This window comes from Mesoplodon bidens (genome assembly GCF_964165515.1).
Source record: "Mesoplodon bidens genome assembly, chromosome: 3".
NCBI classification, from domain to species: domain Eukaryota; kingdom Metazoa; phylum Chordata; class Mammalia; order Artiodactyla; family Ziphiidae; genus Mesoplodon; species Mesoplodon bidens.
Window position 1 is genome coordinate 73,521,085 of NC_138178.1, and position 18,854 is coordinate 73,539,938.

Consider the following 18,854-nt stretch of genomic DNA (forward strand, 5'->3'; position numbering starts at 1 on the left):
ATTCATGAAGCATTCCATATTTTTAATCTAATTTTTAAAAAAGAAACAAATGAGCTTATTTACAAAACAGAAACAGACTTACAGGTATCAAAAACAAACTTATGGTTACCAAAGGGGAAACATGGCAGGGAGGGTTAAATCAGGAGCTTGGAATTAATGTACACGCACTACTATATATAAGATAACCAACAAGACTTAACTGTATAGCACAGGGAACTCTTCTCAGTATTCTGTGATAACCTATATGAGAAAAGAACCTGAAAAAGAATGAATACATGTATATGTATAACTAAATCACTTTTCTGTGCACCTGAAACTAACACAACATTGTAAATCAACTATACTTCAATTAAGTTAAAAAAATAAATGAAAATAAATAAAATAAAATGAGGCTGTGGCAAGACCACTCCCCCCTCAAAAAAACTATTTACTGAACACCTACTATGTGCTAGGCACTAGGTATGGAGTGATGAATAAACTGGCATGATTCCTGTTCTCACAGCTTCCTGTAGAGTGGAAGAGACTGTTATTAAACATGGAACAGTTAAATTATTTCAAATTGTGGTTAAGTGCTCCAAGGAAAAGAGAAGTGTGCTCTGGTGACTTAGGTGAAGGGGTCCAAGGACAGCCTCGTTGAGGAAACGGCATTTGAGTTGTGAGGACAAGTCAGTCAGGTGGCTGTTTGGAAAAGAATTTCCCAAATGGAACTATTGCATGTTCAGAGGCCAGGGTGTGGGGAGGAGATTCAGTGCTTTAACTCATGAAGGCCAGTGTGATTATGTGGTTGCTCCCTACTTGGACTTTAGGGGAAGCCACAGGACAACAGAGGGCGGCCACAGGAAACTGGCAGTGGGGGGTCTTAGTGAATTTGCGAGTTGGCCTAACGAGAGTTTCCATTCCCTCTGCTATTTAGTTTGCTCATCCTGGTGGAGCCCAAGGCTACTTTACATGTGGAAGTCCGAGGAATGGCTGACATCGCCATAAAGGAACCACTCACCTCTTGGTGACCCAGTGGGGACATTGGAAGTCTGGGAGCCCCACGAGTAAGGGTGTCAGGAGAACTGAAGCCGTGCTCAGATGAATGTGCCTTTCTGGGCAGGTTCTTTGGCCCTGGAATGTCCTCGGCATTCGGGAAGGGGGTTCATTGGGAAAGAGTCATAGTCTGGTGACTTGGTCTAGGCCAAAAGAGGAGCACTTGACTTATTTTACTACCTCTAGGTCTGCTGGTGGGTTATTTGAGCGCTCTCTCCATGTGTTAGGGGACATCATGGGCTTCTGTGAAAGTCAAGGGGCCTTTGGAGGAGTGAAGGATGTCTGATTGTTAACTGCTCTGGAAATATGTGAGCATCCAATATATTTGGAAGAATCCCTGACATCCAAGACAGAACCATAAATTTGTTTTCCCTAAGCTTCTAAAAAGAGGGCAAAGGATCTTTTGATCCTTCTGTTCCTTTTTTATGGACTTAATTCTCTCATTCACTTACACATTCAAAAATAATGACTGAATGCCAACTATGTACCAGGCACCCTGCTCAGTGTGGGAGATACAGAAGTGAGAAGGGCAGTCCCCACCCTCAAAACCCAGATACTTGGGGACATGTAGAGCCCACGACCCGAGGCTATGCTGAGCACTATCGGGTATCAGGGGAGGGGTGGAAGGAAGAAGCCTTCACCTATATTTTAGTTTTGTGTTAAAGCAATGAAGAGTTCCTGGTCCAAAGATATGGCCTGCCCTCCTTGCAAAGATGGAGGAATATCTGCGCTGTCTGAAGTTTCTTGTACTTTTTTGCCAAAGATGAAAGACGATCTGTCAAAAGAAACAATATCCGGGAACCCTGTGGGGGATTCCAGGTACAGAAGACAAGTTGATTTCTTTTCAAGCTTTTGTTTGTCCCGTCTTGCTCTGGCTGAAACATGGCACGTTAATTAATTTATCTCTCCAAGCTGTGTATTTGGGGCATGTTCTTTTTTTCTTTTTCATCAATTTAGAAGATAAAACCGGGGCTTCCCTGGTGGCGCAGTGGTTGAGAGTCCACCTGCCGATGCAGGGGACACGGGTTCGTGCCCCAGTCTGGGAAGATCCCACATGCCGCGGAGCGGCTGGGCCCGTGAGCCATGGCCGCTGGGCCTAAGCACCCAGAGCCTGTGCTCCGCAACGGGAGAGGCCACAACAGTGAGAAGCCTGCATACCACACACACACAAAAATAAATAAATAGAAAGGTCAAGCTCCAGTAGGCTAGTGTAATCTTTCAGCAATAGACTTAACTGAAAAGTGGTTGTGAGAAGCACATGATAATTCCAAACATTTGCATTTGTTTTCTTGAATTTGTCAAATGTATCTTGATGGACCTCTGAGATGACTGTCCTCTCTGGGAATCACACGTTGTCCTGATTGTCCTTACTATGTGGCTATACACACTTCAACTAATGTGAAGGTGACCTGCCCAGTCCACACTTCTTAAGGCAAGAAAGAAGATGGGCATCTGTTATGGATTAAAATGTGTCCCCACTAATCTCTGTGTTGAAGTTCTAACCCCCGGCACCTCAGACTAGGAATGTGTTTGGAAATAGGGCCTTTAAAGAAGTGATTATAGTTAAATGAGGTCATTAGGGAGTCCTTGAAAGAAGAGGAAATTTGGACTTAGATGGGTAAAGAGGGAAGATCTGTGAAGATGAAGACAGAAGGCAGCCATCTGCAAATCAGGAAGAGAGGCCTTAGGAGAAACCAACCCTGCGGACACCTCAATCTTGGCTTCTAGTCTCCAGAACTGTGAAGAAATAAATGTTTGTTGTTTAAGCCACCCAGTCTGTTACTTTGTAATGGCAACCCTAGCTGACTAATGCAGTATCTTTTACGAGAAACATTTAATATTTAATAGAGGTTGAGACAAGGTTTTAGACTGATGTGAAATAAAACAGAAAACACAGCCATCTGCCTTACCTTCAGGGAACCCTATGACAGCCAGTGTGAAAAATTCTTACTGGAATAGGCCCAACGTCTTTGTTAGATGGTGCTACCTTGCATTTTCCATTTTTCCTGCTGCTTTTTTTCTGGTTGTACAGCTCTGTCCTTTCCTGATACAATGAATAGTGCTTTTCTTCCTCCTCTCCTTCCAGTTGGAAGCCTGCTTTCCCTAGGAGTCTGGGCTGTTTCCTTGACGGTTCTTTCATCTGTGGGGTATTTATAGGACTGTTAAGGTTTTACATGCTTCTCTCCCTCCCTTGAGGGGAGCACCCAGCGCCGGGCCAGCCACAGATTCAGGGTTTGACTGGCACCTGTTAAACAATTATCGTCTTTTCTCAGTTGGTGTGAGGTGGGCGTATTAGAAGCCTTGTTCTTCCTTGCTGGCAGTCTGTGACTGGACAGGGAGAGTGGTAGAAACCGAGTGAAGATGGCAGTCTTCCGTGGGCCTGGGTTTTCTTATTGGATGTGTAAGTTTTTTCCATCTCAAGCTTCCCTCAATTCTAGTATTTTCCAGCAGTGTTCCTGTTTCTCTCCTCCCCAGACCTCACCAAAGTCTGTACCATTTCCTCACCTCTCACTTTTTTCCCTTCCCTGGCCTGGTTTCTGCTCCCCTGTCCTCAGCAACACTCTCCGTAAGACCCACCTGGGTCTGGACCTGGTCCTCTGCTGTGCTGGAGGAGCTGAGCAGCCCCTCCTCCTGAGACTTTATTTTCCCTGCTCCTGTGACGCCGTGCTCTGCTTTCGCTGCACCTCGCCATCCGCCCCCCCTCTTGGTTCTATTTCTTCTCTCCAGTCATGCAGTTTGGAGGTCCCGGAAGGATCGGTCTGGGATCCTTGCTTCCTAGATGCCTATCTCTGATCTCGCCTTTGCTTTTGAGCGCCAAGTCTGCACACTCGACAGCCAACTTGACCTCTCCACTTGGGTACTTTAAAAGCACCTGAAATTAACAAGGCCAAAACTTACAGTGCTTTTTTTTCACACCTGGCCCTGTTCCAGGGGTCCCTAATTCAGTGGTTAGCACAACCATACAAACCAGGAGTTACCCTTGATAGCCCTTCTTTTTTTTTTTTTTTTTTTTTTGCGGTACGCGGGCCTCTCACTGTTGTGGCCTCTCCCGTTGCGGAGCACAGGCTCTGGACGCGCAGGCTCAGCGGCCATAGCTCACGGGCCTAGCCGCTCCTCGGCATGTGGGATCTTCCCGGACCGGGGCATGAACCTGTGTCCCCTGCATCGGCAGGCGGACTCTCAACCACTGCGCCACCAGGGAAGCCCCGATAGCCCTTCTTTATCCACCCAAATATCCCCAGTATTCTTGGTCCCACCTTCTAAGTACCTCCTGAATCTATTTGCTTCCTTTCACTGGCAGTTGCCTCCTTTGTCTAGCTGTGGTCCCTATGTACCTGAGCTCCTGTAGTGGTCATCCAACTAGTGTCCCCACTTCCATGTCCCCCGGAATCTGTTCTACCCATAACAGCCAGGGTGACACATTGGAAACACAAGCCCTAGATGGCTTCCCACTGCTCTGGGGTTAAAGAAGAAAACCCTGAGCACATTGCATGTGACCCTTCAAGTGTACCCCTGCCTTATTGCTCAAGCCTCTTGGCCAGCCACACTCTTGGATCTGGCTCTTGGATTCTAGAACATGCCATGCTTTCTTCTGTCCCCAGGGCCTGTGTACCTGCTGTCCCCACTGCCTGGACTGCCCCCATCTCCTCTCTTATCACTCCCACTGATTAACTGTTGCTAATCCTCCTAATCTTGGCCCTTGTGTCACTTCCTGATGGAACCCAATCTAAATTGGAACCTCCTTCTTTTTATCCTGTCATAGTATTATCTATTCTTTCTTGCAAACATTTGTTATATTTATAATTTTTATATATTCATTTGTTCATTTGATTAAGGTTTATTCCTCCTAGGTGGTCACCTACATTGCCTAGCACATAGTAGGTTCACAATTCAATATTTGTTGACCAAATGAGTATCTTCACAATTTAATATTTGTTGACCAAATTGAGTATCTTCACAATTCAATATTTGTTGATCAAATGAGTATCTTCCCACCTCGCCCACAGACAGTAGTGCCTGGTTGCTTGGTGCCCGCGTGGCTCTGACCATGGGTGGAGAGGTCTGGCAGGGCCAGCTCAGCCTTCTTACCCCTGGCCCTGCTGCCTCTCAGGGTGGGGGGGTGTGGGGGACACCTTCTGCCTAAGGAAGGGACTGATTTTGGACTCCAAGGTTGATCAGTTCTTCATTCAGGATCTTAACCACAAAAAACCCTATTTTCCACCTTCTTTGTAAGGAATTTACATGAAAAAAATATGCCTTTTATAAAAGTGACTTGGCCTTGGGGGAAGTTATTTAAGGAATTCATACTTGGAGAGCAAAACTTATTTTTTTCCTTTAAAAAAAAAAGAGAGAGAGAGAAGGCCATTATTTTTCAAGGATATTGGATTTATGCAGCTGCCAAAAGTTCACCTGGCTGGGAGTGCTTCTGCACATGTGGAACCATCGTTTCTAGTCGAAAAGGTAGTTTTTTGTTTGTTTGTTTGTTTTTAAATAAGCTGACCCTTTGGTTGAAGAAAATAAAAGTGATCAGGAAATAATTTTTTTGGACCTGATAATTTTCTTGGAAAGTATGTTGTTTGTGTGTGTGCAAACTTAAAAACGAAACTTGTTGTTCATGCTTCCTCCTCCAGTACTTTTCCCATGTTGACCATGAATCTGTAAGGTGCTGTCCTCGGGTCTTGGGATGTGGCGGTGATAGGTTGTTGGGAAATCTATGGCACACACTGATGCTTGCATTTCCTTCACAGGGCACCCCATTGATTGGTTTTTGTTAAAGATGACTCAGAATGAGGGGCAGCATCCCTGACTGTGGCAGGGTTCTGCGGTGTGGAAGTGCATATCCAATATCTTCATATTTCCATGGTGAAGAAATAAATCCTTATTTCTAGAACTGGGAGGAGTCCTTGAAGGTTGAATGAAATATAGGAATTAGTTTTAGGACTGACCCTCTCATTTTAGGCTATATCAGTTTGTGTCTAGTTAGGGGAACAGAAACTGTGCTAGGTATTTCTAATTATGAGATTTAACGCAGGGAATTGGTGACATCAGTGTCAAAGTCTGAATGAGCAAAAGTGGAGCTGAGGTAACCCAGGTAATAGCTATCACCCCAGGGCTGGGGAAGGAAAAGAGAAAAGGCGGCATTTCCAAGACCACAGAGTTTGCAGCAGTGGTCTGTGGGGCTGGGGCTCAGTCCTGTGAGGGACATCAGACCACCAACGAGGTACAGCCCAGCAGGTGTCTCTATGGATGTACCTCTGAGGGAGATGAGGAGGCTTGGCTGGGAGTTCCCCAGGAGCTGGAGGCTAGAGCCACAGCTACCCAATGCTGCTGGAACAATGCCACCCTGAGCTGAAACACAGGAGCCCATTCTCCCCATCTCCTGCCTTCCAGTCTCCCTCCAGCGCCCCCTGTTGGCAGAGCTGAACAGGAAGCCAGCTAGCAAGGGAGTCCAGGAAATAGTTTGCAGGCCCCCAACCCCAGAGTGGAGCACAGAAGAGAGGGCTGGGAGAAAAAGGGCAAATAACTGGTGCACAGGAAATGGATACCTTTCTGTTAAGTGGCACCTTCAACGTCATCAAGATCAGGCCCAGGTGAATTTTCAGAGTTCCCAACTCCCACCCTGAAGGTATTTTTATTTACATCTCATGGCTGCTTATTTTGGAAGAGTTAAAGACAAAAGATAATGGGGCTATTGGACATGCAGTTGAAACCACACATCTTACTATTTTTCATGCTGTGGCAGTGGTGGCTTTGGTTCCTTGAAAATGGGTTGGTGTGGCCATGGTGGGGGTGTCTGTACACAGAAATCTCGCTTGTGGTAACAATCGGTCTCTCCTCCAAGGAGTGTGACTGTCTGTTTTCCATCTTAATGAGAAACATTTGATTTCCATTATTCTATCCTGTGTGAAATGTCATTAATGTTTCATGGTTTAAATAGCTGATTTCATGTACAGTCATGTTTTGTGTTCTATCATATTTCTGATGATTAAAATATTCTGCCCTCTGGTATGATGGGAGGTTACATTGGGATGTTGAGCAGGAGTTATAAGCCATCCTCTTGAAACTGATATTTTTGTATAATTATAACTTATTGTTGCATGGTTGAGGATGTCCTTAGAGAAACTCTTTCATACCCCTACCCAGTAAGAAATGTCGAAGACAACAAGTTGATTGGTGAGTGTCTAGACTAGAGGTCCTGATCAGACTCTGTAGGGTGCATACAAGCATCCACTATTGGTTCTGGGTCATGCATGCAAAGTTTAAAAATTAGCATTTAGACCCTAATAGTTAACAGCAATAATAGTAATGTAATAATAAGTATAGAAATAAGACTAGCAGCATCATTTGAGTGTGCTTATTATATACCTGACCCTGTGTTAGTTTCCCCACATCCACCCTAAGAGAGCAGAATAATTATCCCCTTGTTTTAGAGATGAGGAAGCTTGCTCCTGGCCACCCAGCACGAGCAGACTCTACTCAGCTCTGTCGGATGTCACAGCTGGCCTCCTCACAATTAGAGTTGTCCCCTCCTCCTTAGGTGGAGGGAGTACTGTGTGAGAATTCAATTTTAGGACATTTAGGTTAAGTTCCTTGAAACTTAATCTTGTTATTAATTAGGAATTTCAAAGAGTTAAAAAAATTCACTCAACTAAGTGTAATTCTCGAATGTTCCTACTATGCACCAGGCAGTGCTCGGCGCTTTGGTGGGTCCAGAGGGTGATGTTTGGGTCCTTAAGCTCACAGTCTAGCCCAGAAGGCGAGCATAGACCCACGTTAGACTATAACATGGATGGGAGTTTGGCGTTTGCAGGATTGCTGGGGAGCAGGGGATTCAGGGGGCACTCCAAGCACCTCAGAGTTGGCTGTCCAGGTCCTCCACCTGCAGTGGGCCATGGCGGGGTGGGGGGGTCACTTGGGCAAGCTGCATGGACCCCAGAGCTCCAGTCTCCTGCTTAGTCTGGTCTGAGAGATTTTACTGTTCTCATGGCTACTTCTGTTTTCTAGTTTTGAATTAGTTTTTGATGTGGTAGGTACAGAAAAAAGAAAGTCCCATCCACGTGTCCTGCATGGCAGCACAGCTAGTTCAGGCAGGGGAGCTGTAGACCCTTGCGCCTTGGATGGGCTGTGCCACCGAGTGAACAAGGGGACTCTGCCTGCTGAGCAGCACCCCTCTTATTCCAGAAGCCAGTGTCACCATCTGTGCTCTTACCTCTTCTTTCTAACTCAGACCACCTGTCATCCCCCTTGGTTCTGCTGCCCCACTCTTGCCCTCCTGTTATGTTGGCTGCTGGGCCCTTGGTCCTTCTGGGTGCTCTCACTGCCCCCTCCCCTGTGGACTGAGGGATCACTTGAGGCTGCCGACTTGGAACACGCAGTGGAATTTCTTTGGAATTCCCTTTGATGAGTGTTTTTAATTTTCCATCCTTCAGTGTTATAGAAGGGACTGAGGGATCACTTGAGGCTTCTGATGGGATTGCCTTTGTCCTGCCCACTAGAGAGCTGGAGAAAACCCATGGTTAATGCAGCTAAAAGAACACGTGATTCTGGACTCTTCCCCGATGTTAAGGGTTCTGGTTGTCCAGCGTGCTAGTGTGCCCAGGTGGGGACGTTCTTGATCTGGACCTTAAGTGCTGTGTGTGGGAAATGTTTATTTTTCTGGCTTGAATGACAAGTTCAGGTTGTCTGCATCTCCCTGTTGACTCTGTAAGCATGTTTGACACCTGCTACCTAGTTCCTAGTGGTGGAGACTCATCTTTGTCTTCTCAGCCTGAAGAGCCCAGTGCCCTTGGGCAGCTGTCTCCATTTCCTCCACCATGTCTGCTTTCCCTCTAATTTGCTTCTGCAGCTGGCAGTGCTCCTTTGGCACAGAGAGTAACCTGAGGTCTTCTCTGGTGATGACATTATAGAATCAGACATGCAAGGATCCTCCTTGTGCAGCGGGACGTAGAGTAATTTCAGGGCTGGCTTCCACCGTTTGAACTCTCACACCAAATATTTTGTGATTTATGCATTGGTTTTCCCTAGTGAATACCTAAATACTCTATTGTTGTTAAACTAAAGAAGTATCTATACTATATAGAGCTTGGCAATTCATAACTGAGCTTATTTTTTACTTTACCAAGAGCAAAACTAACAACTAACAGGAAATTTTGTATTTGCTCAGCATTTTCATCAGTCTCCAAACTCTTAGAATAAGTAATATATAATTTGAATATGCTAAAAGTACAACATTTAGAATGCCCTTGTTTTCCTCCTTGTCTTTTTCTCTCCCGCATCTTGTTCCAAACAAGATTCAGGGTAACTTGCATAAACACACACAATTTTCTTTTTTAATGGATAATTGAGGCAAAAGGAAAATAAATGTAAGAAAAATATGAAGCTAGAGATTGAAAATCTACCAAGTCAGCACCAAGCCCCAGCAATGTGCTGGCAAAAGAAACTGCTGGGCTGGACTTGGGAATGATCCCCAGTGTCTGTGACAACAGGAGAGGGCCTGGGGCCTTGCAGGTTGTGGTCTGTCCTCATCAGTGGGGTGAGGGCTGCCTCCCTTGTTCCCACAGTGGAGGGAGACAGCTAATGACCGAGTGAGCTTGGAGGGCCCCCAGGTGGCTGCATGCCTGCCTGGCCTGAACTTTGACTTCTCCTGTGAGGTCTAAATCCAGCACCCATGTTATTATGAAATTGGTGTTTTTCTTCTTGCTTTTCAGTATGCTTATAATCTGTGGATGTTTGTATTGATGAAACTTTGTTTATTAGGGTATATTTATGCAGTTCATGGAATTAAAGGTAAAAATAGATTATGGTTCTGTTCTCCCTGTAGGAAAGGAAGAACCATCAGAAGTGATGGCTGTAGAGCTTTGCTGGTGGAGGTGTTGCTGGGAGCAGGGAGAGAAGAGGAGGGTGAGCTTCCCTCCCCCTCCACTCCTGTTCCCATCTGCAGGGATAGGGAATGCAGGTCCCTCGGTCTCTGACCTGCTATTACCCAATCCAGGCTTTTGGACAGACTGTTGAGCATCTTTATTGTTTCACTGCAGAAAGAGTGGTGCCTTTGTTGAGGGCTTGTTGCCCTAGACTTCACTGGAGTGGGTATTCAGTATGTGGCCCGGGCACCGCATTGCCTTTTGATCTCCTGAAACCCACCTAACAGTGGGGGTCTGAATCGAGGCTTTGGGCCTCTCCTCTTGTGCTTGGGACAGGACAGAGCCCTGGGGTATGTGGGGGTCACTCTCCAGCCTAGCGTGGTTGTGGCGTGACAGCCCCAGTTAGCAGTCCTTGGTGAGGGGGGCTCAGGTAAGAGCACACATGGCCCGGGAGCTGGCTGTGTAGTTGCTGCTGTTGCTCAAGGGCCTGGTGCGAGTGGAGGCCATCTGAGTAGAAGGAGCCGTCACTGAAGGCTACTCCTCCTGGTCAGGCCCTGCAGCAGCCAAGTCGGTATACAGCATCCTTTGCCGCTGAGTTTTCTGTGGCCTTTCCCATCCCCATGTTTTTTTTTTTTTTTAATTTTATTTATTTATTTATTCATTCATTCATTCATTCATTTATTTATGGCTGTGTTGGCTCTTCGTTTCTGTGCGAGGGCTTTCTCTAGTTGTGGCAAGCGGGGGCCTCTCTTCATCGCGGTGCGTGGGCCTCTCACTATCGCGGCCTCTCTTGTTGCGGAGCACAGGCTCCAGACGCGCAGGCTCAGTAATTGTGGCTCACGGGGCTAGTTGCTCCGCGGCATGTGGGATCTTCCCAGACCAGGGCTCGAACTCGTGTCCCCTGCATTGGCAGGCAGATTTTCAACCACTGCGCCACCAGGGAAGCCCCCCATCCCCATGTTTTAAGTTCAGACAACAGCGAGCAGCATGTTCGCACCCAAAGGCAATGCAAGCGGGAGTCAGAGCTGCTGGGTGAAGCCTGAGTTCTAGGGCCAAATTTACCCCTGCCCAGTGCTTGACTTCAGCTTTGTTATGTGGGAAAGAGGGATTTCACTCTCTCATTCATCCATGTATTCATTCATTCACTCACTCAAGCATGCATTCATTCAGTGAGTATTTACTTCATAACATGTGCTGGGCCTGGGGCTGGGGGCAGTGAAAGGGACAGATGAGGTAGTTGTAGTGCAAACCCTTTAAAAATCACAGAGCACCTGACCGTTGTGTTTTACCTATGACTGAGTGTTCTGGGCATATGTTAACGTGCAGCATTTTACCCTTTATGATACCCTGTTTATTAGCTCTACAAGGTCCATCAGGAAGGGAAGGGCAGGTCTTCTTTGTTCCTACTTGAAAGGGTGATGCCCAGTGCATCACCTTGACGTGTGAAGTGTCCAGGGGGTGATGTGCTCCTCTGGTGGGGAGTGCTGGGCTACCTTTCTTGTACTCGCCTCCTACGTGTTTAAGCTGGCCATCTCCCAGAGAACTGTCAGTAGTGCATCCTTTAGACCCTGCTAAAAATGCAGCTCTTTTCATACAGACACCAGAAAATATAGACATGGTGTGAAAACAAGAAGTCAGTGTGGGGAAGAGCTGCAGAGGAGTTCATGAGTTGGGATGCTGAGAGATGGGCAATAAATCCCAACTTTGGGAGGAGCTGAGGCACAGTTTGGCTTGTGGTCACCTGGGAGAATGTTGGTGAGCTCGTTATAGCAAAGCTGCTGCTTGGGTGGCCCTTTACTTCTGCTGCTTTAAAATGAGGGTGACATGGCTCATCACAAATTCCAAGCTGGACAGGTTGGCCTGATCCAAGCAGTGAGCAGCCGGCAGGCATGCTGAGCCCAGGATTTGGAGGTCACCCATGGTCCACCTTCCTTGTGTTCCGAGAGGACCTGTTGGTGAATGTGGGTGTAGGTCCAGAGAGAGATCCTCAAAGAGGGGCCTCTTTCATTTTGGCCATGTACAAAGGCAGTACCATCTGACACCTTACCTTTTATCTTAGAATAGACGCTGCCTTCCCGAATTCGATTCCTAAGGCCTGGAAGTCTCCATGGGAGGTGGGCCTGGCTTTGGGGAGGAGGGAACCACCCTGCAGGTTGACAAGACATATATGGAGATTTATATCTGCTTCTCTCTACATCACTAAATAATCTTCACAGTTGTACTTTTCATGGCTGCCTGCTGTTTTACCGTTGTTGGCTTTCTCTGTGGTTGGATTTGTAGATTGTTTTTCAGTTTGTCTCACTGCAGGGACTATTCTTGTTTGTACACTATGACCCATATTTCAGTTTTTTCTCATAGTATGCATCTTTGGTTCTGGAATGATTGGATGGCTGTATGAGGGCAGTTTGTGCATATGTGGGTTGGGTTTACTGCATGGAAGTTGTAGCAGAGCTGGCTCCCGTGTGAGCTGGTATAAAGATGGAAAAAATAGCTGTCAAATTAAGGAACTGCCTTTTTATTCACATTCGGATTCTGAAAGTGCATGTTATTCATATCAACCTTTGATGTTAGTCAGAGGCGTTTGCACCCACAAATCTGTATGTCAGTCCTCACATGGCAGTTTGAGCATCCAGACATCCTGACGTGGGCTCAAAATAATGACCATAGCTGTTTAGCAAGTAAGATCTTCTAGGAAATCAGTTGATCTGAGGGGAGTCAGTGGAGGATTACTTACTGTTTACTAATACCTTCCCTGTGGTGAGGAAAGAACAAACTCCAATCTTGGCCTGGATGTGTGTGTCCTGTGATTTGTTGTGGTTGTTGTTGTTGTTGTTTTTGTGGTACGCGGGCCTCTCACTGTTGTGGCCTCTCCCGTTGTGGAGCACAGGCTCCGGACGCGCAGGCTCAGTGGCCATGGCTCACGGGCCCAGCCGCTCCGCGGCATGTGGGATCTTCCCGGACCGGGGCACGAACCCGTGTCCCCTGCATCGGCAGGCGGACTCTCAACCATTGCACCACCAGGGAAGCCCTGTTTTTCTTTTTGATGATGCTTTTTTTTTTTTTTTTTGAAATACTGCTTTTGTGCCTGGTAAAGTTTGTAGCTCCTTATTCGTGACTCTTGGCGCGGTCTCTGGACTGCCCTCTTTCAGGCCCCTGCTCATTGGCCCAGCAGTGGGTCATGGTGCTTTCAGAAAGACTGGGGGTCTGTATCATTAACCCTGCCCGCTGGGCCCAGGCTTCCTTTTCCTCCACAGACTGTGCTGTTCTCCCCATTCCCTGCAGGGACAGTTTTTCTATTCTGTAATCTTCGGCCCCATCTGCCCCATCACTGCCACAGTGGACGGGCGTGACCCTCGTGACATCTGGCCCCCAGGCATGCAGGCTCGGCCGTGGCAGCAAAGGAAAATGTACGCTGGGCCCGGCCACTGGCCAGGGAAGACTGACCATTCTCTTGGGGAGGCTTGATGGAAGGCCTGTTCACTGCGTGGACAGGAAGCCAATACACTAAAGGGCTGCACAGATATCTCTATTGTTTTCTAGAAAAGAAGAAGCCGAGGAGGGGCTGGCCGTCACGAGACTGGCGGGAGCGGAGGAATGCCATCCGGCTGACCACCGAACACACAGTGGAGACGCTGGTGGTGGCCGATGCTGACATGGTGCAGTACCATGGGGCCGAGGCCGCCCAGAGGTTCATCCTCACTGTCATGAACATGGTGAGTCCAGGACCAGCACCTGACCAGGGGTTTTACTTCCTCTTGGACGAGTGCTCTGCATGTAGGTGCTGGCCATCTTCTCCTGGGGGGTGGGGATGGGGACATACACAGCCTTGTGACCCCTGGGCATCACAGAGTGCAGGGGGTGGGAGGTGCCCCCAGGGAGAGGCCTGACTCGCCAGCCTGGGCTGGTGTGGGGTCAGCGCCTGAGCCTGCTCAGTGATGGGAGGAGTCTGCCCGCACTCCTCAGCAGAGGCCTCCCAAGACCCTTTCTATGGGTAAATGCCCCTCCACGGGGATTCAACGCCAAGTCAGTCGCTGCTCTAAGGAGCCAACAGTCTCATAGGAGGAATCAAGATCAGACTTTAATATAAAACAAAGCTTGTCGTGTGCAAGGAAGAGAGATTATCTAGTTGAGGGAACCAAGGAAGCAACCTGTGTCTACATCTGATTTGTTGAATGAGGAGTGAGGGAAACCTTCACTTGGTGGGTAGGTTGGGGAGGGACCTCATGCCTCAGATTTTAGATGCAGGTGGTTGTTTGCACGGAAGGATGTTTGTGTGCATCCCAACTCCACCCATCTATCCACTCTCCTAACAAGCATTTTTGAAGACCTCCTGGCATTGTGTTAGTTGCTGGGGGGACAAATGCAAAAAGACCTGGTCCTTCCCTCAAGAGACAGTCACAGATGGATGGAGTGTCTGTGTTTCAGTAGACATCTCTACTGGTTGGAGGGCTGGGGAGTGATCACCCCACAGCATGGAGGCTTCATGAAAGAGCTGACCCTTCAACTGTGTTTGCCAGGTTGGGGAGCGGTGGCAGGTCATGCAGGAGATGCTGCAGGAGCTGCATCCGGGGGAGGGCAGGTGGTGTGATGTGGCTGCAGCAGGGAGTGGAGCAGCCTTAAGGTGGGGACGTGCATAGGGTCAGGATGTGGTGGGGGGGTAAGCCATCCCCAGGAGCGGGGCCGCCGACGGGGAGGGGAGAAACGTGTCTGGAGCGAGGTTTGGAAGAGCAACACCAGCAGCTGCACTTGGGTGGATTGGAGTGAGAAAGGCAAGAAGGAGCACTGGGAATGGAGTGTGTGAGGAGAAAGGGTCTGAACTAAGGGGCAGGAGTGGGGATGGAGGAGGCATTCATGCAGAGAGGAGGATGTGCTGGGAGGAAAGACCCACAGGACTTGGTGCCTGGCTTGGAGAGGCAGGAGGAGGAGGCGAGAGAAATCCAGGGGACCCCTGGGATATAACCTGGGTGGCTGGGTGGATGGTGGGCCACTGGATGGGAAAAGAACAGAGCATTTGGGGACACAGCGAGGAGTTCTAGTCTGGACAAGCTGGCTTCGAGTTCCCCACGGGAGCTCAGGATGGAGGGCCTGGCTGGAAGTAGGGACTGGGGCTGACCGGTGCACAGCTGGGAGCTGCAGCTGTTGGCGTGGCCAGCCATGTCCAGGTGGAGCACATCGGGGAGAAGAGAAGCTGCCCACAGATGGCCCAGTGGAGTGCCAGTCCCAGGGGGCCAGGCAGAGGGTGGGGAGCTGGCAGAAGGGCAGACAGACTGGGCAGTGGTTGTCCCTAAGGAAAGAAGTGAGAGGTGCAGGAAGGGAGTGGTTAACAATGCCAGACGCTGCAGCCGGGTCCCCGAAGGAATAGCTTTAAGGATTGTTGGGGGTGGCAGCTGGGTAGGGGCAAACTGAAATGAGACCAGGAAGTGAAGAAGTAGAAACAGCATTGCAGAAGATCTTGGCTGAGGGAGAGAAGAGCAAAGAGCCTCGCTAGGTGGAATCAGGGTCAAGGAGGACTTTGGAGAGGGAAAGGGGTCAGGGATTACAAGTGTGGGGTTTAGGCCCAGACAGGCCTGGACCAGGACTCCTGCTCTGAGCACAGAGCTGGCTGGCAGTGTCAGAACCGCTCTGAGCTGGCTCCCCCTGCAGGAAGAGCAGCAAGGCAGGGGCTTAGCCACCCCAAGGGCCTTGTGCCTGGCTGCGAAGGCACGTAAGACTCATGGAAAGAGAGTGAGAAGAGAAGGCCAGTCCCTGGGCTGTGCTGCGGGGGGTGAGAGATGGCTGAAGGCAGCCCAAGGTCAGGGAGGCTAGAGACATCGCCAAGGTCACACAGGAAGTCACTGGTGGGGCTGTGACCATCAGGCTAAGCCTGTCTATAACTGGCCACAGGGAAATATATGGTTGTGAACCCTACCCTGGGCTAATGGGGGTGGCGAGCCTCATGGCAGACCTGGCCCCTGTGAAGACAAGACTCTGGTACCTTGACCTCTGTCAGGGTGACTTGCCAGTGCTTGCTTTCGGGACACGTATCAATTTGCAGGAAATTCCATCTGTCTGGTCCGCACGCCCTCAGACAGGCCGTGCTCTAAAGCTGAGGCTGCTTTGGTGGTGAGTGGAGATTAGAGTCTTTAAGGTGAGTTACTGTTTGGACCCGCAGACCTCCACATAGGATGGGCTCTTCTGCAAAGCAAACGGAGATGTGGACCCCCTGCGGGACTGATCCAGGACTTATCTGTTTTCAAGACGTGGGTACAACATGAGGCACCTGGTCACCCTCCCTTTCAAAGTCATCTACTCTGGGGGTTCCATTAACTTCTTTCCTTCTTCCCTCCCTCCTTCTTTTCCCCCTCCCTCCCTCCCTTCCTTCCTTCCTCTCCCTTCTTTCCTTCCTTCCTTTTTCTTTCTTCAGATTTTTTAAACTTGTGCTTAAAAAATACCATAAAATTTTCTCTCTCACCCACCTTTAAGTCTACAGTTCTGTGACATTTAGGTTCATTCACATTGTTGTACAGCCATCATCACCATTCATCCCCAGGATTCTTTTTGTTTTGCAAAACTGAAACTCTGTACACATTAAACACTAACGGCCCATTCTCCCCTTGCCCAGCCCCTGTCAACCACCCTTCTACTTTCTGTCTCTATGAATTTGACAACTCTAGGGACTTTATATAAGTGGAGTCGCACAGTATTTGTTCTTTTGTGACTGGATTATTTCACTGAGCATGATGTCCTCCAGGTTGGTCCATGTTTTAGCAGGTGTCAGAATCTCCTTCCTTTTGGCTGCATAATATTCCATTGTGTGGACAGACTACATTTTGTTTGTCTCTTCATCCATGGATGAACAATTCGGTTGCCTCCTCCTGAGGCTCTGTGCACAATGCTGCTGTGACCGTGGTGTACGGTCTGTCTCAGTCCCTGCTTTCACTTCTTTTGGGTATTGACCCAGAAGTGGAATTGCTTCTGTTAACTTTTAATGGTTCTTGTCCCTGATTTCTGAGAAATATTTCTGAGTTCCACATTTGCACAAGCCCAGGTCTCCCTGGCGGCTGATTAATGATGGGTTGCAGTGCTGCAGTTGCCCAGAGGAAGCCCAGGAGTGGGCTGCTGGGGCCTGGCTTGGCACCAGACTGTTTCACCTGTAGATAATTTTATCTCATTTATATTTTTTGTCCAGGGCACAAGTCCAAGGAATAAACATTCATTACAACAACTAAAGTAATAATAAGGCAAAGCTCCTAGTTTGACGTTTGCTTTCATAATTTTATCATCCGGACAAGGGCAGCTATTTTATCACAGGCTGGGAGAGGGGTTGTATGTGGGAACATTGTTCTCCCCACGAGCCATGGGCTGTAAGGACTGAACTACAGGGGCTGAGTGGTGGTGATGCTTGGCTTTAATTTGACCCTCTTCAGTCCTCTTCAGCTGCTGGTACTATGATGTTGGAGGCTCCAGATCCTGCTGCTGAGGGCAAATCTGGGGCCAATCACATTAATTTGGGATTTACTTGTTTCTTAACGAGGCCTACCTAATAAGAGCAGTGGCACTTTGGTGAAGGGCATGTGGCATTTGTACACTGACATTTAGCCCTTCACTCATCTGCCCTTGGAGTTTCTTGGCCAGTCTGATGAGGCCAGAAAGCAAATGAAAGCAGAATGTCCGATCCACTCACAGACTCTCACCACTGGCAACCTGTTTCTGTTGCTCTAGCTGTGGGTCGCTCTTCAGCATATTTAAAAACAAGTTACATTCAGACAATGCACCTTACTTTAAACAAGGCCGCCCTCCACCATCACCACCGTCCTTCAATTTCTCAAACTCTAGTGTAGAAAATCCGAAGTATTCTGTCCTGCCTGTGGCTATTTCAGAAAAGGGATTTCTGTTAGTAAGATCATCTTTTTTTTTTGCGGTACGCAGGCCTCTCACTGTTGTGGCCTCTCCCGTTGCGGAGCACAGGCTCCGGACATGCAGGCTCAGCGGCCGTGGCTCACGGGCCCAGCCGTTCCACGGCATGTGGGATCTTCCCGGACTGGGGCACGAACCGGTGTCCCTTGCATCGGCAGGCGGACTCTCAACCACTGCACCACCAGGGAAGCCCGTAAGATCATCTTTAAGCCAGGAGGATGGGAAAGGATTGTGGCTGGGCCAAGGAGCCCTGTCATTAGACAGGGCCCCCGGGTGCAGCCAGCAGGAAGGTGAGGCCAGTCAACCCCTCTCTTTCCTGTCGGACAGTGTTTTCTGTGGCTGTGTAGGACTGAAACAGCTCTGTCTCCTTAGCTCCTCTGGATTTGGAAGGAAATCTGCTGGAGTGGTTGCCACCTTTATTCCAACCAGTTTCTCTCCAGCATCATCTGGTGCCAGTGTCCAGGCGCCCACCCCTCCCTGCCCTCCCACTTGGGTCTCTGTGGGCAGGGGACCGACTCAACTCTTATGTGCCACTCTGACCCCAGGAACTAAACACAGACAAGTCCCTGTCCCCAAGGCAGGCCAGGGGGCTTGCGGAACCTGTGTGTGTCGTAGCACATCCACAGCTGGGAGAATTTGGTGTCAAGTGCTCACAGTTTTCATAGCATCTTATAGTTGTGGTGTGTTAGATCTATGTCAATCAGTAGCCCAATGGCCCATGTTTGAGAGGAAGGAAGGAAGTGTGTTTGTGATGCACTGACCAGTCCAGATGGAGGATTCTTGATTTCATGTCACTTCCTTCTCATACCTGGTGGATTTCATCATTCTCATTTTACAGTGAAGGAAAGAGAGGCTTGTGGGGAGTACAGGGTGCAGACCCAGTGAGTACTTAGCAGGGTGAGGACTCAGGCCTGGGCTGAGGGACCCCTGTACCACCTTGTCAAGGTGATGAGCATATCTCAAATCTGCCTTTTCTCTCCATCTCCACCCTGGACTGACTGCCATTATTTTTTACCTCGACAACTGCAGGAGTTTTCTTGCTGGGCTCCTCACTTCCATTTTCTC

The 18,854-nt window shown here is 48.7% G+C and overlaps 1 protein-coding gene across 5 annotated transcripts in view; it reads left to right on the forward strand.

Moving 5' to 3' along the window:
• The window catches only part of ADAMTS17 (ADAM metallopeptidase with thrombospondin type 1 motif 17), a 350,286-nt gene that overhangs the window by 57,225 nt on the left and 274,207 nt on the right, over positions 1–18,854 (forward strand). For all 5 annotated transcript variants that reach the window (XM_081230164.1, XM_081230165.1, XM_081230166.1 and 2 more), the window contains one exon: positions 13,434–13,606. In XM_081230164.1, coding sequence (XP_081086290.1) covers positions 13,434–13,606 — 173 coding nt within the window. The remainder of the gene's footprint in view (positions 1–13,433; positions 13,607–18,854) is intronic.